The sequence below is a fragment of the Corythoichthys intestinalis genome, chromosome 19 (assembly GCF_030265065.1).
Source record: "Corythoichthys intestinalis isolate RoL2023-P3 chromosome 19, ASM3026506v1, whole genome shotgun sequence".
NCBI lineage: Eukaryota > Metazoa > Chordata > Actinopteri > Syngnathiformes > Syngnathidae > Corythoichthys > Corythoichthys intestinalis.
Window position 1 is genome coordinate 15318924 of NC_080413.1, and position 24901 is coordinate 15343824.

The following is a 24901-nucleotide window of genomic DNA, read 5'->3' on the forward strand; positions in this document are numbered from 1 at the left end:
TTTCGAATGAACCTTGACAGAATAGCACATATTGTAACGGCTACCTACAAGGACAAAACCAACTTGGTGATAGTACACACTCAGCCAGAAAACGGTACATTTGTCTACCTACAAGGACAAAACCAACTTGGTGATAGTACACACTCAGCCAGAAAACAGTACATTATTTTCAATTAATTATACCCACCTGAATGACACGAACTGTAAGTAAAAAAAAATAAAAAAAATTAAGTGGATGTTTAAGAGGATGCTCAAACACCAACACGAATGCTACGCTAACGCTACGAGTTTTATTTAGTGTTCGAAGGGAGGGTGTAGCACGTCATGAGTGATACAACTAGACACTGATACGATGCAGGCTAACTACACATAAAATGTCAAATATTGTGAACATGTGACAGAAACTATTGCACTTTTTCGTCTCGTTTTCGTCTTGAGGAGACGAAAACCTGCATTCGATTCGTTATATTTTAGTCTCATAAACACACATTTAGTTCGTTATCGTCTCGTCACCGTCACAAAAAAAATGTTCGTTGACGAGATATTTTCATTGTCGTCATCGTTGACGAAAACAACACTGGTTGGCAGAGTGGTTAGCATGTCTGCCTCACAGTTCTGAGATCAAGGGTTCAATCCCGGGCTTTGGCCTTCCTGTGTGGAGTTTGCATGTTCTCCCCGTGCCTGCCTGGGTTTTCTCTGGGTACTCCGGTTTCCCCCTGCATCTCAAAAACATGGATTGTAGGCTAAACAAACACTCTAAATTGTCTGTAGGTAATAGTTTGGTAATGGTTGTTTGTCCTGTTGTACCCTGCGATTGGCTGGCTACCGATTCAGGCTATACTTCGCCTACTGCCCATAGTTAGCTGGGAATGGTTCCAGCTCCCCAGTTGTGAGGATGAGCAGCTCGGAAAATGAATGAAAATATAATGTAAAGTGGGTCAAGTTAAACATTTAATTCTAATTTTATTTTGTGTATTGTTGAGGTGTCAGTATCAATTAAATGATTCTATTCATTAAGAATTAATTAGGGCTGTCAAATTTATCGCGTTAACAGGCGGTAATTCATTTTTAAAAATCAATCACGTTAAAATATTTGACACAATTAACGCATGCACGGAATGACCCCAGTTTACTAGTGTTGTATCGGTCGCGAACGATTCGTTCTTTTTGAACGAATTGTTTTGGTGAACGAGACCGAACTAATCATCATCTGCACTGATTCGTTCTATGAAGGTGGTGCTTGTTCGCTGCGTGGGAGGGCGTTGAGCAAGCGGCAGCGTCTTCTGACATTGCACACGACCAATCAGACGCCAGCCTCATCGCGGGCAGGGGAGGGAGCGGAAACAGAATCAGGGCGTTTGTCACTCACGTCCACGTGTGGCCAATAAGCAGCCAGCGTGCAGGCAGGGGGGCAAGACTGAGTTTTGTCACTTCCCGTTCAGTGACTCGGTCCTCCGGTTCCTGACCTAGCTTGCTGCTAACTTGATTTTCCAGTAATGACTATGCGGTGAACGAATCAGAAAATGAAAGGAAATGACTTTGTCACATATTTGTTAACGTGGAGCCTATCAAATGCTGCTCAAACAGACAAAAACACCACACAAATCTAGCGAGCATTGTTTAGAGTAGTACTTTTCTCAACAAACTCGTGACTGCCTATGACGACATACTATCAAATTTACAGTAATTTAAAACACGGGTAGCTACGAGGCAAGCAAAAGCTGAGCTGCTGAGTGCGGCAGTGAAGCGGGCAGAGAACTATCACTATATGGAGGCTTCATGGCAGCGATATTTACCTCATATGTGCACAGAAAAAAATATTTAGTATGATCACCATAATACTGATTTGCAATGAAACTGTATATACATGTCAATTTTTTCCCGAGTGTTTTATTTTTTTTTTCGTGTCAGCGTGTCGGGTGTTGGTTGTTTTGACAAATTATGTCAATCCGTCCATCATGTGCTACAAAACAACACACGCAGACACGGGAGATGTCGCAATATGTCTACATTTTTCTTAACAGACTAATGAGAGTAGAAAGGCGACATTGTAAAGAGCTAACAATTATTTCTCGTCAGCATTTGACGATCTGAGATGCGGGGACGACAGGGGAGCTGACCGGATTATTTTATTTATTAATACCAGTGCAAAAAAACAATATGATCACCATAATACTGATTTGCAATGAAACTGTATATACATGTAATTTTTTTCCCGAGTGTTTTTTTTTTTTCGTGTCAGGTGTTGGTTGGTTTGACAAATTATGTCAATCCGTCCATCATGTGCTACTCAAGCGCCCAAAAACAAAGCACGCGGACACGGGAGATGTTGCAATATGTCTACATTTTTCTTAACAGACTAATGAGAGTAGAAAGGCGACATCGTAAAGAGCAAACAATTATTTCTCGTCAGCATTTGACGATCTGAGATGCGGGGACGACAGGGGAGCTGACCGGATTATTTTATTTATTAATACCAGTGCAAAAATTCAACACGATCATCTTAATACTAAAAAACAAAAATACAACAGAGCGAGATGTAAATATGATGTGTTGGTCGTTCCATATTCAGAAATTAAACTTTCGATGTATTTTTATTTTCGTGACAGCAAACATGCTGTATATGTGATTGCATGTGTGATCAAGAACCTGCTAAAGAAAGTCCGTGCGCCCCCGCCCCCTACTCCCCTCACAAAAGGAAAATGTTTAACCGTGTCCTAAATCGAAATGCAAGCACGAGCCATGACTTTGAGCCCATAGAACTAGGACAGACGACGCGGAAGTTCTCCCTCGCTTTTGCAGCAGCAGGAGGGAGACGAGGCTGTCTGTGAAAGCAGAATGATACCGCCTGTCACTCATTTCTGAAACTACGACGAGTGGTCAATGTGGAAGAGAGGGAGGGACCAAGCAATGTCACTTCCCGTTCAGTTATACTGCGAAGCGGTCTTTGGTGATTCGTTCGGCAACGTCACTTCCCGTTCAGTAACCGAACGATTCGTTTGGGCGGTGAGGGAGATGAGGGGGGCGAACGATTCGTTGAACGATTTGTTTGAACGAATCTTTTTACTGAACGAACCGGAATGGATTCGTTTACTCAAGTGAACGACAAATCTCGTCACTACAGTTTACAATGACGCTGTTTTAGCACATTGGGAGCGAAAAGGCAGAAAAATGCAAGGGACACAGGTGTTCATTGACATCAGAATGTCTTTTTCTTAACACGCCTGATTGAACACAACGCAGAACATATTGTATACCAATTGCAGCCACTACTGAGAGTCATGGTTGCCCAACTTCCCATCGTGCATTTGTGCGGAGCAAGAAACCATCATTTTCTTAACATGCTTAATTGTACACAACGCAGAACATACTGTATACAATTCGCAGCCACCACTGACAGTCATGGTTGCCCAACTTCCCATCATGCAATTGGGCAGAGGAGGAGACGATGTTTTTCTTAACACGCCTAATTGAACACAACGCAGAACATACTGTATACCATTTGCAGCCACTACAGTCATGGTTGCCCGACGTCCCATCATGCATTTAGGCGGAACAGTTAAGTCGCTACAGTATCATTTAGTGAGAGCACAACAAAAATAATATTCCTATCCCTCAAAAAAATAATGTTCACAAAAAGAAAAGCGCTCAATTCAAAGAGAACTGGCTTTCCCAATCAAAAAAGCTATGCAAAATACACATAAAACGCAGACTTTGCCTTGGCTCGATCTCTAATTAATTTAAAACTCGCCATTGACACGTTGTGGTGTATTTCCAATCACTACTTTACTTATCTTTCAATTCCAACAATAATTTACAGATAAAAAATGGCATATTTTAGAGATGGTTTGAATTGCGATAATTTACGATGAATCAATTTTTAAGCTGTGATTAACTCGATTAAAAATTTTATTCATTTGACAGCCCTAGAATTAATATTTGTGGATATTACATGGTGTCCACGGATAAATATAATTAACTAAAGATAGCGCCACTCTGTTCATAAGTAGCATAGTGGTGTAATAATGTATTTCTTGTTGTTGTTTGTTCTTCTCCTCTTCTGTCTGCTTCCTTCCTTTTCAGTCCCCCATAACCCATGCTGCTTTCTCCTCATAAACAAAACCTAATGAACAATCACAATGGGAGTATATCAGACTCCCATGTGACACATTAAAACTGGTCAGACCATATGGACACTCAGATTCCCATTCTCCGTGTCTAAGCAGCTGAACAGGAAAAAAAAACAATTCATATTTAAGAAATAATAAAAAATTAAAATCTGAATAATAATTAGTTTAATTGTGTTTTCATTCACACAAGTCTTAAAATACTGTAGATAAAAGATATTTTGAATAATTGGTTTCGATTTTCTGTTTGCGGGAGGAAGTTTTACCATGACGAAGAATGTTTTTAAATTTAGTTTGGGAAAGTTCTGTAAGAATGGTATAAGGAATTAGACCGTATTTTCAAACTGGAAAAGACTGAACAGCATTTTTGGGACATTTTGTACAAAGACTAGTGGAATAGCTCTGGCATCTTAATACACGGCGTTACAGAAGGAACACAAAAACGGCAAAAATCTGAGGGATAAAGCTCCAAAGTTTGATACTGCATTCCTCCTAAGACACAGGTTGCCCACTGAACACGGTTGCCAAACCAGTTTAAATGGGGCGTCGCGCCAGGCTGCCAGCACTCGACAGCCAGCGCCAAATGAATTTGTATGGAAGAGTTTAATTCCCTCCCTCCACCAATATGGCGCTTGGATCAGCTTCGCCGCAGGAGGTGGACAAGGCGCCGTTTTTAATCAGTCGCCCTTTTGTCAGCGCCCATGAACGAAGTGGCAAGATATGAAAGCAGAAGGGGACCAGAGTGTCCTGAAAGATGTCACGACCATTCAAAAGGGACTTGCGAGAGTAGATTCTAAGTCAGCCTTTAATACGCTCCAATTCGATCATTTCTTGAATAAAATCTTTGACGATGTTCGGGATGTGGATTTGTCTGAATTCACGCTTCAGTTGAGTTCACGTGCATTCCCAATGGTGTGATGCGCACGTGTGCTTTGTACACTTGCTCCATTGATTTGTTTATTAGAGTGGGCGGGTGCAGGTTCAGTGGTCGGACACATCTGGGATCAAATGCTTTTATCTCGCGAGTAATAACAAACCATCCTATCATCCCCGTTGGTCCACACAAAGCGTGAGTCTTTCTGGTTCAAGTGGTTCTTACTGATTTTTCTATTGTAATTCCGTGGCTGCCATTGACGGCGATAGACGTCAAACCATTTGAACGGAATACGTTTTTATTTTTTCACTAGTGCTGTTCAGCTGCTTAGACACAGAGAATGGGAATCTGAGTATCCTCATGGTCTGAACGGTTTTAATGTGTCAAATGGGAGTTTGATATACAGTCCCTGACAAAAGTCTTGTCGCTTATCCATTTTGTAGAAACAATTGCTAATAACCTGACTTTTAATTATTCAATTGGTTTCGGAAATGGCTCATATGAAAGCTAAGACCCTCCCAAATGATGATGAATGTACAAAAACATATTTGTTTCACTGAAAAAAAGATTTATCATTTAGTGAAGACATAAAGGTCAAATTTTGGAAAGAAAAAAGTTTTGTCGCCTACAGGAAGTAGTGTGAAAATTGAACAAAAAATGTACTTCAAATACAAAAATGTTACATAACATAAGCGAATTAAGTAGTGGTGCTGTGAGATCCAAATTTAATATTTTGTATGGCTTCCATGGGCTTCGCAAGGATTCATACAATGTATTGATAAAGTCATCAGGAACATCAAAGAAAGCTGTCTTCCATGCCTCCGAGAGTTCCTCAACATTCTTGGGTTTCGTCTTCCATGCTTCCTCTTTCATCCTACCCCAGACATGCTCAATGATGTTCATGTCTGGAGACTGCACTGGCCAGTCCTGGAGGATCTTGATCTTCCTTGTCTTGAGGAACTATGAGGTAGAGATTGAAGTATGCGATGGAGCACTATCCTGCTGCAGAATGTGTCTCTTTTTATGGTTAGGAATATAAGAGGGTTCTGGGAGTTTTGCTCACCATTCTTGTTATCATTTTGACACCACAGGGTGGAGATCTTGCATGGAGCCCCAGATGGAGGGAGATTATCAGTGGTCTTGTATGTCTTCCATTTTCTAATAATTGCTCCCACAGTTGATTTCTTCACACCGAGTGTTTTACCTTCAGTCTTCCCATCCTGGTGCTGGTCTACAATTTTGTCTCTGGTCTCCTTCGACAGCTCTTTGGTCTTGGCCAAACTGGAGTTTGGAGTGTGACTGGCAGGTCTCTTTTATACCGATAATGAGTTAAAACAGGTGCCATTAATACAGGTAACGAGTGGAGCCTCGTTAGACCTCGTTAGAAGTTAGACCTCTTTGACAGCAAGAAATTTTGCTTGGTTGTAGGTGACCAAATACTTATTTTCCACCCTAATTTGGAAATAAATTCTTTAAAAATCAAACTATGTGATTTTCTGTTTTTTTCCCCACATTCTGTCTCTCATGGTTGAGTTTACCCATGTTGACAATTACAGGCCTCTCTAATCTTTTCAGGTAGGAGAACTTGCACAATTGGTGGTTGACTAAATACTTACAGTGGGGCAAATAAGTATTTAGCCAACCAATCAATCAGAACTTGCACAATTGGTAAATACTAGTAAATACTTACTGTATGTTTAGTCCGGACCTTTTAACCATTCAAAAATGAAATAATTTGCCGGATGACACTTAATGACATCTGTCGTAGGTGTTCATTAATGCTCACAACAGTGTCATGTCCTAATTGTGACAGTCTAATAGCAGTCTAATGACACCACTTTCAAATAGACATGTGCTGATTTACGGTTTCAAGATATGCCGTTGTATGAAAACGTCAAGGTTTCAAAACTGCAAAAGTTTTCCGTCATACAATGTCTAAGGTATAACCTTTTTTTTTTTAAGTCCCAAAAATGAGTTACCTGTGCTACACGATGGCTGGAGGAGGTGGAACTCCTGAACTTTTTTCCCCCCATCGACGAAAATGAAATCGTTGGTATGGGAATACTTTGTCTACAGAAAAGTTACAGACAACCAACATGTAAAACATGCTTGCGGAGGTGGCTGCCGAGGAGGCAATACTGCCAATATTATTTCGCACCAGCTACGAGTGTAAACTCCAGCGTGTCTAGTGTGTCTAGTGGTGGTAAAATGTGTTATTTTTCTCTCTGGCAACTGTCTGTGTTGAGAAAGAGAGTGTGTATAATGTAAACATGATACACGGCATACGCACATGGTTTTTATGGAAAATAATTCAATTATTTTTGTTCTGATGGTAATAATGTTGAGCTGCGGCTGTTTGTTCAGGCTCACCTAAAGGACTGCATTTATTTAAATTTTATTTAGAACATGTTCTTATTTTTTTTTTTACTTATTTAAACTTAACATTATACTTATGTTCCAAGGTGCTAATATGTTCTGAAAAATAAAAATCCTGTTCAATGAAAAAACTTTTTTTTTTAATACCCTGATATCTCAAAGTAACACATTTTAGAGCTGTAATTGCAGCCCCTTGATACCGTGATATTTTGGCTTCAGGTTATCATACCGTCAGAATGTCATACCGGCACATGCCTACTGTCAAATAAACTGTTACCAGTTACTCTTTCAATAAAAGTCTTATAAACGCTTATAAAACACTGGGGGAAACCCTGTGAGATGAGAGTTAAATGTAAATAAATAATAAGGTTTTATAAAGCGTAATAACTCTAACGGATTTGCTACCAAAAACGTATAAATACGTTCAATTTTTAATTGTTTCAGTGTCCCAAAGACATATTTATATGTCTTTTACGTTTCTTTGTTTTTTTGTTTTTTTTTTACAAGACACATCTCTGGGTTCTGATTCAATTTAGCTCCAAAGCACAAAGCTGAAAATCCATTTTAAAGTAATAAAACTGGCCACTGGAGGGCAGTAGCACATTTGGTAGGACCTGCAACCCGATTCAATGGGAACGAACGGCCGGGCCGCACGGCCGGGGCGCCGGCGGAATACGACCGAATGGCGTCCAGGATGCCAGGCAGCCGACGACCGAGCAGAACAACCTAGAGGACGCCCTGGATGCCAGGCGCTGGACGAGCGAGCAGAACGACCAGGACCACCAGTGCAGCGGATGATGCCGTTGAGTCCGTGCTGCTCGCCGAGCAGACCCCGCAGAGACTCAAAAAATCCATCTTTATGAGACAGGCGGCGATGGGGGAAAAGTTTACTCTGCTGTCGCGTCCACAACAGCATCATCTCTCAGTTAGTTATGTGTAAATAAAGTGTTACTTTGCTATCAAAAGCTCTCTTTGTCTTATGTTATTTTGTAAAAGGAAAACATTATTCAGATGTTTGGGATGTACCGTATTGGCCCGAATATAAGACGGTGCTTTTTGCATTGCAATAAGACTGAAAAAGTGAGGGTCGTCTTATATTCGCGGTCTAGACATTATACCCATTCACGACGCTAGATGGCGCCAGATATCATTGAAGCGATGTTCTGTCATGACAGATCTCAGCTACTCTCAAGTTTAACCAGTTTGCATTATTTTATTGCAATGTTTTTCCTTATTCAGATTTGTTTCAAGACTACAGTTACAGTTAGACTTCAATTTGATGGTTAATGCAGTTATTGCAATTTTGTTGTTTATCACAATACATTGGTTTATTTGCATTTCAAAAACCAGAAGCCATTCATTTACGAATGTGATTGCACTTTAGTTTACATATTTAAATGTTCAGATATTAAGGTTTGAATGAGGCAAAATAACATGCTTTTTCTCTCAAATATATTGTTACACTCATTTGTTTCAGATGTACTGTAATTATTTTCTGTATAAAAATTAACTTGGTGTTCCAAAAGTCTTTTTTTCAAACTTGAGTCTTCAAAAAGAGGGGGTCGTCTTAGAATCAGGGCCGTCCTATATTCGTCTTATATTAACTGAAGCAAAAAATAGCTGTGTTAAAGTCAAACTTATGTTTGAAATGTATGCTTTCACAAAAAGCTCAATTTCTCTGTTTTTTCATCAGAAATTGGAAAATTGCTCAAACTAAGCTATTTTCTAATGCTGATTTCTAAAGAATGGAAAAAGATATGAATTTACTTTTTTTCCTGCTGAAAGAAGAGAGTCTAATCTTTCTTTTGGTGGGTTCCATGTTTATATAGTAATAGAATAGAATGTTCTGTGGGCCTTGCAAAATCAGTCAAAATCCAGTAAAACGGCCGGGAGCGAAGGGGGTTGCACCGGTGAAAATGGCTGTTGTGTGATAGCTGTGGCTTTGATGAGACCATGACCTACTTCATATGTAATATTACAATCTGGGATTTGAGCTTGACTGGTGGCCTGTTACAGCTTCTTTTCTAATTTTATTCTTTTGTTTGTCCTAATCAATAAAGAACTGAAACTATGTTAGTAAGTGTAGTTATCTTTGCCCATATGTGAGGGCATTACAGTACCTTAATTAGTACCATCTGAATGTGAGCTTCTTTTAAGAGAGACCAACCTGACGGTGCTCAAACAAATGAATCAAACTGCCTGAGAGAGTCAGCAGTTTAAATAAACAAAACGTGGTCGGATGACTGAAGGATAATGAGGTCATTCCTCAACGAAGGTACCTACAAACTATACCTGCGCGCATTTCACCAGACGCAGCGTAAAAAACTAAGTGAACGTGAAGCAGAAACCTCAAGCTTAAATTGTCGCAGGTGTTATCTATTCACCAGGCGGACACGTTGGCATTTTCATGCACACTTGGCGTCAAATCAGCAGAACGACAATTGTTTTGGGGGACCGAACTGATGACGGGCGCTGAATATGACAGGTCGCTGGAGGTCTTTGTTATAATGAGTGCGCGGAAGAAACATTTAAATGATAATGAGCTATTTTTGAAGTCACTTTTTCTTTAGGCGTTTTGCAATGCAAATTACGCACACGAAAGTAACACTTGCGGATGGAAAATAACAAGATAAATGATGTTATTTTGCTTCAAAAGAGGAGTTAACTCATTGATTTTCATTGCGATTCACAGTTCAAATAGATTGAACATCTATTGTGGTCAATGGCACTGAAACATGATCATTCAAACTTTTTTTTTTTTTTTACAATAAATTAATACAATTGATTGACACAAATATGCGAATATAGGTTGTAAATGTGGGTCAGCGCCTGTAACAGTGAGTGTAAGGCCTTTCCGGACCTGACCGCCAACCACCCTATTTTAGGAAATACGCCCCACATTTTCTGGACACTTACTTGATGTAATATGGAACTTTATTTTGAGAAACCGCCCGTTGCCAGGGGAGCTGCACAGACGCTAGGGAGACAAAGAAAGATCATGATCAGAGTCAAAAATAAGCCAACGCTACCTGAACATGCATTATTACTGAGCAGGGCTGCTTTTTAGCTTTTTATGAGTAAATATTCTCTTATCCATGTTCTTTTATTTATATATGCAGTATACTGGTAAACTATATGTATATATCATAGACTTAACTATCAGTTGGCAGGAAACAGTGCTTGGAGCCGATCCGTAGGGTGCCTATTTCCAAAAACTTAGAATATTTTCAAAACCAAAGCCGCTAGTGACCTAAAGCAAAAACAGACACCTCCCTTAGGCATATATTCCAAAAATTCAAAGTTGTTCTCTGATAAAATCCTGATTAATTATTTTTATTCTGTGTTTTTTAAACAAGTATAAAAAAACTTAAAATTGCTAGAAAATTCTCAAATTTTATGCTAGATGCACAAAAATCACTAAATGCAGAGATAATCCCCTATATTTTCATGATCAATAGCAATATTTAACATATCATAAAAGTTTTCGATCAAATTTGCAACTTAAGTTTTCAACGGTTAATAAATCACTCAATTTTCAAATCAGAAACTTAATACTTGCGGAAATCATGCAGAATAATTTTAATTTTACTCAACAAAAGCAAAATTAGTATTTCTCTACATATAATCACAACTTATTTAGGTTGAATTCCGCTATTGTGTAGTAATACAAAATCCAGCATGGCAGCTATCACAAAACAAAGAGCTTTTTAAGTAGAATATTCTTGCAAATAAATGCTTAAATTGCGGAATTTCTATAGATATGAATGTAAAACAGTCTAGATTCTTGGTTAAAAGGAAAAAACGGGCAGTTATTATTAATTTTACTGAAATAGTTCAAGCCAAAATTACAGTATTGTTTAATCCAACATGGCGGCCATCCGAGAACAAAGAGCTTTTTTAAGTTGAAAATTCTTGCAAATAAATGCTTAAATCGCAGAATTTCTATTGATATGAACGTAAAACAGTCTAGATTCTTGATTAAAAGAAAAAACAGTTATTCATTTTACGTAAATATTTCGAGCCAAAGTTACCGTATTGTTTAATCCAACGTGGTGCCCGTCACTGAACAAAGAGCTTTTTAAGTTGAAAATTCTTGCAAATAAATGCTTAAATCGCAGAATTAATATAGATTTGAACGTAAAATAGTCTAAACTCTTGGTTAGAAGCAAAAAAAAAAAAAAAAAAAAAAACACCAACAAAAACAGGCAGTTATCATTCATTTTACATGAATATTTCAAGCTAAAGTTAGGCCAATTTTTTCCATTCATTTCATTGTATTCACAACATTTCAGTGCATGTATGGTGCAAAAAAATATAATAATTACTTTGAATCCTCAACCAAATCACTCTTGAGAGACACTCCTGCCTACTTGTATGCAGTGAAACCTACATCCTATTTCCACCTAAATCCGGCGTTAGAACGCAGCGTGTGTTTGAGTTTATCACAGCGAATAGCGAAAGCCACCTCAACGCTCTGTGGGTCTGCCCCCTACGGGAAGGCGTGGCGCAAAGTCCGTGGGAGTTTTCTTGTCAATTGATGGTGGACTCTATATACATATATGGCGGAAAACACAAACAAGACTGAAAAAGCAGTTTCTGCTCTTGCACTCCTCTTTAGAAGAAACTGCGGCATTTTAAGCCAAAACAATTGTTGTGTTTGATAGAACAATATGTCTATATGCTGCCATAGCAGATTCCTGGCGCATGAAGTCCCCGAACTATTTTTAATTTGTCCGTTTTACCCTGAAATCCGCGTTTATAGACGTCGCGCAACTGCTTTTGTTTCAACCCAGCCATAAAAAGAAGCTCAGCAATTATGTTTAATATTCTAAATGTCTGTCATTTTTAGCTAAGAATCATTAATTGATGTCTTTTTTTTTTTTGAACGACTTTAAAAAATTATTCACTCACATATTTTAAACTTTTAAACAAATTATGTCACAATGAAAAAAATGGCGTCAGTAAAAAAAAGTCACAGATCTTTTAACTATTGCTTATTTGTATTTTTTTTGTTATTGTTGCATTTTCTCCGATATTTTAGATGATAAATAATCAATCCAAACAAAGAAAAAAAAAAAAAAACGTTTATAAGGGTAAATATTAGGGCTGTCAAAATTATCGCGTTAATTTTTTTAATTAATCACGCTAAAATATTTAACGCAATTAACGCACATGTCCCGCTCAGACAGTATTCTGCCTTTTGGTAAGTTTTAGAGCAGGCTTTTTGTGCTGTCTAATAGCGAACTCTTGTGGTCGCTTTGCGACATGGTTTATTTTTTTTCTTGCCAGTTCAATATGGCTGCACGACGTCTCGGGCTGACGCCTACGTTGTAATGTTGTGCTTATATGATCCTTGGACAAGATTTGTCCGTAAGTATGGTTGTTGTAAAGAATGTACATATTATGTTAGTAAGCGAAATGTTCTATTTTTTGTATGAGACGCTTTTTGTTTATGTTTAGTGAACCTGTATAGCGTGCTAAGCTAACGTTGTTGCTAATGCAATGGTTGTGTACTTTTTTGTTGTTGTAGTTTTACGACGGTCTAAAGAGGACAATGGTTTGAGGCTATTTTATTAATAAATCAGATGAAAAAGGGAGAAGTCTGATTATTAAGGCGTCGTTCACTAGCTATCTAGCTTTGGAAAAAGTAGACGCTTCGGAGTGAGGACAGCATAGACAGATTTAAATGACAGTAGAGTGAAATGCCCACTACAGTCCTTATGTACCGTAAGTTGAATGTACAGTGGGGAGAACAAGTATTATAGTAGTATATACGTGTTCTCCCCACGGCATACATCCATCTTGTGTCTTATCTTTCCATTCCAACAATTTATTTTACAGAATATATATATAATTTACAGAAAAATTTGGCATATTTTATAGATGGTTTGAATTGCGATTAATTGCGATTAATTACGATTAATTAATTTTTAAGCTGTAACTAACTCGATTAAAAATTTTAATCGTTTGACAGCCCTAGTAAATATATGAAAAAGAAAATCTCGACCACTCCTTGATGTCTGCGATTTCTGCATCGCGACCCTTGTTATATTACCATATTTCACCCATAAAATCCCCCCAAAAAATCCAGCTGTGGCCATTCACAGCTGTGTTTTGACACTCACTGATACATGCTGCATGGAGTTTTTGGATCGAAATAAGGTAATCATATCTCGTTAAAGTCATGGCATCTGTAATTCTGCTCTCGCTTGCTCTCCAGATAGGGTTTTGCTGTTTAAAAAAACATTACAAAAAAAAAAATGCCCTCCTGTTCAAAAATTTTCTTCCCCCAGAAAATTGAGATCTTAAGCTTTACAATGATGTATCACACATGCATATTGGACAATTTGGAAAGTTGGCTAAATTGGGGGTCTTAGAGCGGAACTTGAAGTCCCCGGAGTGTTTTCCGCCATATCTATACTGTATATATATAAAACAAAAGTGAAAAACAGTAAATCTTCAAAACAAAAAAGGAAAAAACTTTTATTTTAAATCTATTTTATTTATCTAGTCCATGATGAAATGAATGGAAAACTTTCGTTTGTTGAAACATTGTCAACCCCCCCAAAAAATAAATTTTTGATCTTCTTATTTGTTAATATTGTATTTTTTATGTATTTTTATGATTTGTATTTGTATTATTTCAAATGTTTTTAAATGTATATAATATTCTCTTTTTAAGTATTTTCAAAATTAATTTCTATTTTATTTTACGGAAATATTCCGATTAAAAAAAAAAAAAAAATGAAACTATTCTATTTTTGTCTATTTGAAATATTTTGTTTTTATTGGATTACAAATAATAAAAATATTCTCTGATTTCTGTAGTTCTTGATGAAATCATGAATATCTTTGTATTTGTTTAAAATGAGATTTTTCTGGGACAACAATGATGGTTTCATAGTGACATAACATTAAAACTTTTCCAAGCCAAGAGTATTTGGTTTCTGGCTAAAATGTAATGCCCTAGTCAAAGTCACAATAAAAAAACTATCCATATATGAGCCTGTTAGTCGTTAATCGCTAATTAACCAATTATCAAAATTACTGTTTTGTAGCAGCCCTATAATTGAGCGGCATTGTAAGAATAAGTTTGACCTGGAATAACTTGTGTGAAGAACAAAGCTACTATGCATGAAGTAGAGAGGAAAAGGGAAGAGTGTTTCAGGCAGAAGGAGGAAACGCTGGGGGGGAAAAAAAAAAAAAAAAACATAAGAAATATTGGTGGCGGACTCGGATAAGCGAGGCGACTAATGCAAGCAGAAACGTCTGAAATATCCGAAGCCGCATTAAGACTATTAGCGGTGAAACGTGCGCACGGCTGATTCCCATGTTCCCTCCTCTGTCAGAGGCGTTGGCGAGCGCACGGAAGGATGAAAAGACATAAAAAAGAGATTGGGAGATAAGAGCAGTGCTTTATTGATCCCTGAGGGAAAATTACACTACCAGTGTAATGACTGCCAACGTGAGATGATAGACATGATAGTGTCATCGAGGCTGGACCGAAACTCAAAGAAATAACACTTTCGTGTAATAGAGAAGAGCGTTTATTTCTATGTTTCTCTTTTGGCTTGTGCAGTTTTAAAAATGTTGCATTAAAACTAGGGCTGACAAACGATTAAAATTTTTAATCGAGTTAATCACAGCTTCAAAATAGGGCTGTCAAACGATTAAAATTTTTAATCGAGTTAATTACAGCTTAAAAATTAATTAATCGTAATTAATCGCAGTTAATCGCAATTCAAACCGTCTATAAAATATGCCATATTTTTCTGTAAATTATATATATATTCTGTCAAATAAATTGTTGGAATGGAAAGATAAGACACAAGATGGATATATACATTCAACATACGGTATATAAGGACTGTAGTGGGCATTTCACTCTACTGTCATTTAAATCTGTCTATGCTGTCCTCACTCCGAAGCGTCTACTTTTTCCAAAGCTAGACAGCTAGTGAACGACGCCTTAATAATTCTTCTTCCTTTTTCATCTGATTTATTAATAAAATGGCCTCAAACCATTGTCCTCTTTAGACCGTTGTAAAACTACAAAATAAAAGTACACAAGCATTGCATTAGCAACAACATTAGCTTAGCACGCTATACAGGTTCACTAAACAAACAAAAAGCGTCTCATACAAAAAATAGAACATTTCGCTTACTAACATAATATGTACATTCTTTACAACAACCATACTTACGGACAAATCTTGTCCAAGGATCATATAAGCACAACATTATCAGCCCGAGACGTCGTGCAGCCATAATGAACTGGTAAGACAACAATAAACCATGTCGCAAAGCGACCACAAAAGTTCGCTGTTGGACAGCATAAAAAGCCTTGCTGTAAAACTTACCAAAAGGCAGAATACTTTCTGAGCGGGACATGTGCGTTAATTGCGTCAAATATTTTAACGTGATTAATTTAAAAAATTAATTACCGTGCGTTAACGTGATAATTTTGACAGCCCTACTTAAAAATTAATTAATCGTAATTAATCACAATTCAAACCATCTCTAAAATATGCCATATTTTTTCTGTGAATTATTGTTGGAATGGAAAGATAAGTAAAGTAGTGATTGAAAATACACCACAAGGTGTCAATGGGGAGGTTTAAATTAATTAGAGATCTAGCCAAGTCAAAGACTGAGTAAATTTCATGTGTATTTCGCATAGCTATTTTGACTGGGAATGCCAGTTCTCTTTGCATTGAGCGCTTTTCTTTTTGTGAACATTTTTTTTTTTTGAGAGATAGGAATATTATTTTTGTTGTGCTTTCACTAAATGATACTGTAGCGACTTAAATGTTCCGCCCAAATGCATGCTGGGAAGTTGTGCAACCATGACTGACAGTAGTGGCTGCAAATGGTATACAGTATGTTCTGCGTTGTGTTCAATTAAGTGTGTTAAGAAAAAGATGGTCTCCTCCTTCGCCCAAATGCATTCTGGGAAGTTGCGGCAACCATGACTGTCAGTAGTGGCTGCAAATGGTATACAGTATGTTCTGCGTTGTATTCAATTAAGCGTGTAAAGAAAATTAACGCCTGTGTCCACTCGCAATTCTTTGCCTTTTTCTCCCACTGTGCTAAAACGGCGTCATTGTAAACTGTTTAAAGCAGGGGTCCCTAACGACCGGGCCGCGGACTGGTACTGGTCCGTTGCGCATTTGGTACCGGGCCGCGCAGAAATAATAAATAATTTATTAACGACTGCATTGTGGCCGATTGACTTTGGCCTGTGTCGCCTAACACACCAATATCCCTGTCTACTCTAGATATAACACTACAGGATAGGAGGTCGTCATAGAAATGCATTGATTGGACTGTTAGCAGTACATCTTGTTTTGTATATCTATGTGAGCTTGGCCTCGATAATAACGTATGACGTAGGTCATCGCTAATCCATTTTTTCCCGGAAATAATTAGTCCCCACACTAGGATGACTGAAAAAAGACGTCTTTGGACAGATTTTTTACTGGGAAAAGGGCACCCGACTAGCCAGAAGATGAGCCTACAACCTCGAAGAAAACAAAATCTATGCTACTTCCCAATCAATAAAGACCCACGAACTGCAAAGGGGTGGATTCTTGACCCGTATGTGAATAAACCGAGTGATTCAAGCATGTCAGTGCAACGGGACAATCAGCTTGTAGAGATCACAAATCACGCCGACCTTAAACGTACATTTGAGACAACAACTCTACCGAGGTTCTGGATTAAAGTCATTTCGGAATATCCTGACATTGCGAGGAGCGCACTAAAAACTGCTACAATTTCCAATATTGTATCTTTGTGAAGCTAGCTTCTCTCACTCTCCCATCTCAGGACCATCTCGTCACAACAAAACAAGCTCAGGCCTCCCACTGATTCAGCGGGTGAGTTGTACTTTCCCTGCACTTAACACGACGGGGCTAGAAACAAATGTTATTTTATATTTGCTGTATTTTTCTGCCGCACATTGCCGGTGTTCTGACAAATTTGGCATGCGCGTAACGTTAAAAATGACCGCGAATGCAGCGATTCCAAAGTACACATTACAAACTTTCTTTTAAAGACAGGAATATTAACTTATGTTTGCCATGTTAACTGCACACAACTGCTCGCAGCTCTCTCACTTAACGACTTCACCGTGTCGTTAAGCATTAATTTACGCTATTTTTGTGTTGCACATGTATGTTTATGATGTAAATAGTTTTTTAGCACCGTTGGATAACTTTGAGAGTCCAACTGAATATAAAAGAGGGTTTTTTTCACCTCCACAAAAGCTTTGGGAGCAAAATTTCATATGGGTGCAAAATTTGACAGAACACCGGCCCGTGAAAAAGACCCAAATCACACCGGTCCGTGGTGCAAAAACGGCTGGGGACCCCTGGTTTAAGGCAACGCATAAACGGGTCATTCCGTGCATGCGTTTATTGCGTCAAATATTTTAACATGATTAATTAAAAAAAATAATTACCGCCCGTAAACGCGATAAATTTGAAAGCCCTAATTAAAATCAGAGACTGGTAGTAACACATTATGTTTACTCTGCTACATTAACCCGAGTAACTTTTTGAAAAAAATGTACATCTAGGACTAGTTTTACTAAGCCATACATATTACTTTTACTTGAGTAGATTTGTGTAGAAGAAACCTAGAAAACTAGAAAACTAGAAAACTAGGACGGATAATGGCCTTAAACGTGTAATTAGTTGGACTATATGGCATGTCGGCTACACTAGTATGCCTATTATCCAGATTAGTTGTTCCACGGTAATGTAGGCGAGTAATATTACCCGCCACTTAATATGGACTGCTGTTTCCGTACAGCAATCGGACACTAAGGAAATGACGTCATGCCGCGCATCCTAAACAATGGAGGAGGACGATCACGACGTGGCATTCTCGCTCCTCTATTCTTTTTATTTTTTTTATTTTTATTTATTTTATTTTTTTCTAACCTGTCCTGTTCAGCTGTTTGACACAGAGAATGGAAGTCTAAGTGCCCGGATAGTCTGAAGAGTTTTAATGTTTCACATTGAGAGTCTGACATACTCCCATTGTGATCATTCAAAATACTTTTTTATTATGACACAGCAGCGAACAGGAAGGGATTATGGGGGGACAGAAGAAAAGAAACACAAGAGAAGAAAGAAAAGAAACACATACACTAACAACAACAAGAAATACATTGAACATCTAGACTAATTACTAATATGCTGGTGCCATCGTCAGCGAGATGTATTTCAGGTTTACACCATGTGGGGGTCTATTGACCAGTGAAAGAGGGGGACGGGGGTGTCTATAAGCTAAGTGATTGAAAAGGGTAGAGTGTACACAAATCAGTTCTGTGATCTAGAACCCAGTAATCGTGTGAATCTCTTATGAGTGTGAGCCCGTTGACGACCAACCCTACGCCGCCCCATCGCCAATCCCGGCACCAGGACCCCCAACCCGAGCATGCACTACCACATCCAGCAGCACGCGAGCCCCACTGGGCGCGCGACAGCCACGCAGACGGGCGGAGATGCCGCGCGGGCGGCAACCCAGGGCCACGGCAAAATTTACTTGAAGTACTGGCAGATTATTTCACCTATTTATAGTAGATTTACACTGAAAACAAGTGAATTAAACTACTGTGTTTTTGCAGTGCATAACATGTTCATTATTAGCAAAATGGCAACTGACTGATAGGTAAAACAATTTACATCTGGATTAAGAGTTTACTTACAAAAAAGAAAAAAAAAAACTAAGAACTGAATGAACTACTCACTGGATAAGAAATGTTGCGAGGACGGGCCAAAGTCTCTGTGGGCTTCCTGGAGTAGTTTCAGTCGGTCCTCCACTGCCACCTGCAACAAGAATAGTGCTACTGACGTAAGATTTTTTCACCGCATTGACATACAACAATAAGCGTTTTGTAATTCCAAAGGGATTGACTGAAAAGTAGTGGATAAAAGACGACTTTACCTATGAGTACTCTTGTCTCTGCTTTGCATGTGGGAGGGTGAAAGCCAGTTTTACTAGTATAATCTCCTACATTAAGCAGTCTTCAATGTACAACTATTTTTTGCCCATATTACGCTAAAATCTGATTTCAGTCAAAAGCATGTTGTGAGTCATTTGTACCGGGTCTCAAGCAAGTAAAGTTTTTCTGTCGGGTCGAGTCGCAAGTCATTAAATCCAACTAAACACTTTTATGCAAATGTAGTCCTTATCTTTTGCTCCATCCAATTTTTGGAATTCCACTGATAAAGAACGAAACAATGTGTGCAGAGAAAGAAGCGTGAAATTGAAATTAAAAAAAAGAGAAAAAACACTACATGTAGTCCCAGGGTTATGAACGACTTCCATTCCTATGCTGCTGACTATGGTTGGGTATAGTTTGAATTTTAACCGTTCCGAGTTTCGATTCAGATTCCAAATGATTCTCGATTCCAAGTCTTTTAATAGGCAGGGTAAAAAAATTGCATAATTTATATCAATTTCTAAACTTGTCGATTATTTTTTAAATTATATGAACTTTCAACTAACTTTGCTCATAGACTTCATAATGTATTGACGGGACTCGGGGACGATTCATAGGGGGCCTATCTCCGTCAAAGCTGACCGAGTGGAAACACAGACAAAGAGCTTTTTCCATTGAAAATTCTTGTGAATAAATGCTTAAATCCATGAATTCTTTATAGATATGGACGTAATACAGTCTCGATTCTTGGTTAAAAGCAAAAAAAAAAAAAAGTGCAGTTAGCATTCATTTTACGTAAATATTGCGAACTATGATGCTAGTCAGTATGCAAATTAGCAGCCGCCATATCAAAGACAAAGAGCTTTTTCCGTTGAAAATTCCTGTGAATAAATGCTTAAATCCCTGAATTCTTTATAGATATGGACGTAAAAGTCACGATTCTTGGTTGAAAGCAAAACAAAAAAAAATGGGGAGTTAGCATTTATTTTACATTAATATGTTGAATGTGCTGCTAGTTAAGTCACTGTGGCGGCCCCCTTAGTACAACAAAGAGCTTTTTGCGTTGAAAATTCTTGTGAATAAATGCTTAAATCCCTAAATTCTTTATAGATATGGATGTAAAACAGTCTCGATGCTTGGTTAAAAGCAAAAAAACGGGCAGTTAGCAGTTATTTTACATAAATATTGCGAAGTATAATGCCAATGCTGTGGCGGCTAATTTCTCCCATTGATTTTTTTCACGTTTCAAAATGCATGCATGGTACAAAAAATATAATAATTACCTTGAATCCTCGAACAAATCACTCCTGAGACTATCGTGCCTGTTTGTATGCGATACAGCTTTCGTACTTTTTCAACCTAAATCCGGCGTTAAATCGCTGCATGTGACCGACCGCTTATAAATGAAGCGGAGTGTGGGACGGCCCCCTTTGGGAAGGCGTGACGCAGTGAAAGGCGAATGTGTCAAGTCAATACATTATGAAGTCTATGCGTTGCTATGGTTTCTCACAGGGCTATTTTTAACTTGTATATAAATATCAGCCTTTGAGCTTGAATATTATGAAGTTTCTTTCCACAGCAGTGCACTTTCACAAAGATGTTTATTTTTCAAAAGCTCACAGAGAAAAGATTGACACATGTTCTTTTGCCTATGTTTTAGAGTGTCTTATGCTGCAGGCATTTATTGTATTGCATTTTAAATTTTTGGTGGTATTTCTACAAGTTAGTTAAGCAGGGATTGTTCTGTCCCTTGATCTTAAGTTGACTACTTTTTAAGTTTGATTTCTTTCTCAACTGGTATATTGTTCATCCTTCCACAAGATGTCACTATTATAACTCCGGACTCTACAGTTTTGCTTTGGTTTTGCTATGTTCGCTTGGCTTCCCTTGGTGGTTACTTACTGAAAGCAGCAAGCAAAAAGAACATAATCTGCACGTTTTAACAGAGGGTCTGATATCATTTCGGTGTGTTTATTCTCTTACTTTGTCATTTATGTGAAGCGAAGCAACACATTTTTGTGCTAAGATAATTTAGCCACTTCATTTGATTTGCTCATAACGGAGCTAGTCTTCATGTGGCTTCTCCTTTGTGGTGTTCGGCAGCTGTTTTTTCCGGTCGGCGGTCAAGGCAACTTGGAATTGACATAAAAAAATTCGAAAAGTTCCGGGAGGCCCAAAGTTTTAGTCCCGGATCCCATCGATGCTCGATTCCCAACCCTAATCATGATGTACCCAGACGTTCCCTTTGCTAGAAAACAAAAACAAAAAAAATAAAGATCTATTCTATTCTATTCATTTTGGAATATTCTTGAGTCACTTCCTTATCAGTAACCCAAAATAAACAGGACGTGACCTGTAAATGCCCCAAAATCAACAGGAAGTAACACGTAAATGCCCCAAAAGGTAAAAAAAAGTGACCATAAATCAATAGATGACGTGAAATGTCCCAAAATGAACACATTCCCTGGCATTAGTATCCACTGACGGCCATAGACGTCCAGTCCATTTGAACTGGGAGGGATGGCAGCGAATGAACGTTCATTCGCTGCCATCCCTCCCAGTTCAAATGGATTGGACGTCTACTAGCAATAAGCTCATTCCAATTCACAGCAGAAGTTTATTAGCTGTTTTGTAGTATTGCAAAAATATATAGAAAAAATAGAGCTGTAACATTAATTTTGCAGATTTTCTCCGCGTGACTTGAGCCTCGCGGTACCAAGCTGTGATTATACACAGGCAGAACCGTGTGTTTGCTTGGAACAAAAGGGGAAACAGAGGGGACGTGTAAAAAAAGACCAGACAAGCATGGATAAAATGCCGCAGGATGGAACAAAGCATGACGGAAAAAGCTTCCATACGCCGCATTCCTTTGAGGCCGTGTGTACCTGAAGTAGCTTCCACCTCATGTTGAGCTGGTCCAGCTGCCTGGAGGCGGTGGAGGACAGCTGGATGTCCAGTGGAGTCAGCTCGGCAGAAAGCTCATTTACTAGCTGGACGTCTTGACGCAGCGGGCTGATTTCTTCTCGGAATGCCTGGGAAAACAAATTTAGGAATATTCCAGCAGTAGCATTTGTGATCGGGCTTGGCAAAATGAGTTTGATAGAGATTCCGAGAATTTTTTTTGAATTAATATAACATAGTTAAACTTCCGTTTCAATTCAATGTTCAATTATCATGACATAAATATCGCAAAGTATCCACAAATTGTATTTTGTTGGTCAGAAAATTAGCTTAACTCATTTGTTATTTTTAATTGTTTCAGTGTCCCAAAGACGTATTTATACGTCTTTTACGTTTTTTTTCTCCACAAGAGACATGTCTAGATTCTGATGCACCTCGCTCCAAAGCACAATGCTGAAAATCCATTTTAAAGCAATAAAACTGGCCACTGGAGGTCAGTAGCGCATTTGGTAAGAACTCATCGGACCATAGAAAGTGAATGAAGAAAAATAGTCAGGAAACGGAAGTTGGAAGAAGTACTGTAAGAAGCGTGAGAAAAAATGTGGAGAACAAAAACACATGGCACATGCCCCACACAAGTTCCCGAGGTGAATTCTCTTATGAGGTAGTGGTCACTACACATGACCCCCCCCCAGAATTCACCCACACAGGATGCCAGGTGTAACCCGATTTAATGGAACGGAACGGTCGGGCTGCGTGGCCGTGTTAAGTGCATGACCGCATATATCGGTATTGGTTTCATACCGTTATCAGATTTTTGGAGATGAACAATACAGGGATATCGGTTACCAGTTAAAAAGTCCTAATAGGACAACTCTACTGTTAACAATATGTCACTTTTGTTTTTGCAAAACTCGATAAACATCTCAGATCCTGCTTACCACTGTCTTGTCAATGTGGTCTTGCAAAGAGTCGATGAGCAGGTCGCCCACAGGCTGCCAGCCGGACTTGGCGTCCTCTGCCCGAGTCAGCTGCAGATCAAGCTGGTCCATGGAGCTCTGGAGCTCTTGCAATCGCTCTAGGGCTTGCTCCACCTGATTCTGCCAGCCTCCCGCATGGCCCCGCAGACGCTCCCAGCGCTCCCTCACTTCGCCCGTCTGCTTGCGGATGGCCCGGGCCAGTCCGCGGGCTTTCTGCTCTGGGCTGAGGTCTGGTAAAAAATGGAAAAAATGTAAAGTAATGTTAAGAATTACAATAGAAAGACAATTCACGAGTGGACATTCAAGCTCCTGACCTTACATTTATCGATCCATCCTCCCAACAAAAACACCCACTTATGATTGCATCAGTAAACTCAATACAGAACAATCCAATATTCTGTCTGGACATCAGCAATTACCTTTCCAAGTTTTACAAGTATACCATCTTCTGAGCCACTGACTATGTACTATAGTTCATTTGCATTAAAGACGTCTAGCTGTTCTGGGAAAGTTAAATAACCGAGCATACTAATTCCTTTAGACCATGTGGTTTTATAGATCAGACATTTTCCATTATATAGGCAGGGAATAAAAATGTCAGCATCTCCTTTGCAGTTAAGTCAACTTAAAGAGAATGTGTGAGTGCTGGTGCTGATGAAAGGCCCTTCTCTTAAAAAGTAGCAGTTGAAATTATCATATTCAACTCATGAAAAGAATGATAGATTCTAGTTTTTGTGGAAAAACCTGTTGAATTTACAGTAGATTTCACATTTCAACTGTTGTTTTACAGCCAACGACTGTAAAAGTATGTCGTGGTGTGAGATCCAACACAAGTTTAAATCTGCAATATCACTTTGGTAGGAGTGGTAATGTTGGTGGACTATGGAGCGAACAGTCCAGTCTAGTTTCAGCCATCGGTTCAGATTTTTAAATCCTCAACGAGTGAATTATTCATAATCTTGAAAATGCACAGCACTTCCTACAACTTGTCTTGAGGAGCTTGGTCGTTGACACGCTCGATTGCAAAGATAAAAGTGTGGGTCCAAATACTTGTAGGAAAGTTAGCATCAAAAATCAAAACTGGTTACATATGGATCAATGTAAAAAAAAATGTCAAAATTAAATGTTTGCGCCTCAGTGTTACTTTTGGCAGCCCTTGAAGTTTTGTCCTAATCTTTTGAACGAAAACACTTAGTCATATTTTCGTCATTTCAAAATATGTTCGTCTTCGTCTAGTTTTAGTTGAAATTCTCATACAGATTTCGTCTAGCTTTAGTTGTCAGTTTTCATCTTAAAAGTCCCTCAGTTGTAGTTCAAAAATCAAAGGTTTCCAACAATTTTGAAAGAACATTGATAGAGAAGCACATATTGTCTACAAGGATAACGCATACTTCGTAATAATAACACACACACAATTAAACCCACCTAGAAGCCACGGACTGTATGCCAAAAAAAAAGTTGTACGAAGAGAATGCTAAAGTTGATGCTAATGCAAACGCAAATGCTATGCTAATGCAACAAGTTACATTTAGTGTCTGTGATTTTAAAAGCTAAAGCAAATTGCATATTGCCAAGTTAAGAAAACAAATATTACAATGTGCTTACAAACAAGCAAGATAGAGAGCAGCTTAGCACGAAACACATCCTAAACTCCGGTGAAGAGAGTGAAGGGGAGGTGCATGGGTGGCAC

General features: G+C 38.5%; 1 protein-coding gene across 8 annotated transcripts in view; it reads right to left on the bottom strand.

The window, feature by feature from the left end:
- The window catches only part of utrn (utrophin), a 327279-nt gene that overhangs the window by 78141 nt on the left and 224237 nt on the right, over nucleotides 1-24901 (bottom strand). For 7 of the 8 annotated variants that reach the window (XM_057822866.1, XM_057822869.1, XM_057822867.1 and 4 more), the window contains 4 exons: nucleotides 23173-23441; nucleotides 22216-22362; nucleotides 19136-19214; nucleotides 10294-10354 (listed from right to left, as the gene is read on the bottom strand). In XM_057822866.1, coding sequence (XP_057678849.1) covers nucleotides 10294-10354; nucleotides 19136-19214; nucleotides 22216-22362; nucleotides 23173-23441 — 556 coding nt within the window. Of the gene's footprint in view, nucleotides 1-10293; nucleotides 10355-10376; nucleotides 10628-19135; nucleotides 19215-22215; nucleotides 22363-23172; nucleotides 23442-24901 lie in introns of those variants that run through there. The other variant, XM_057822871.1, reaches the window with a different exon arrangement.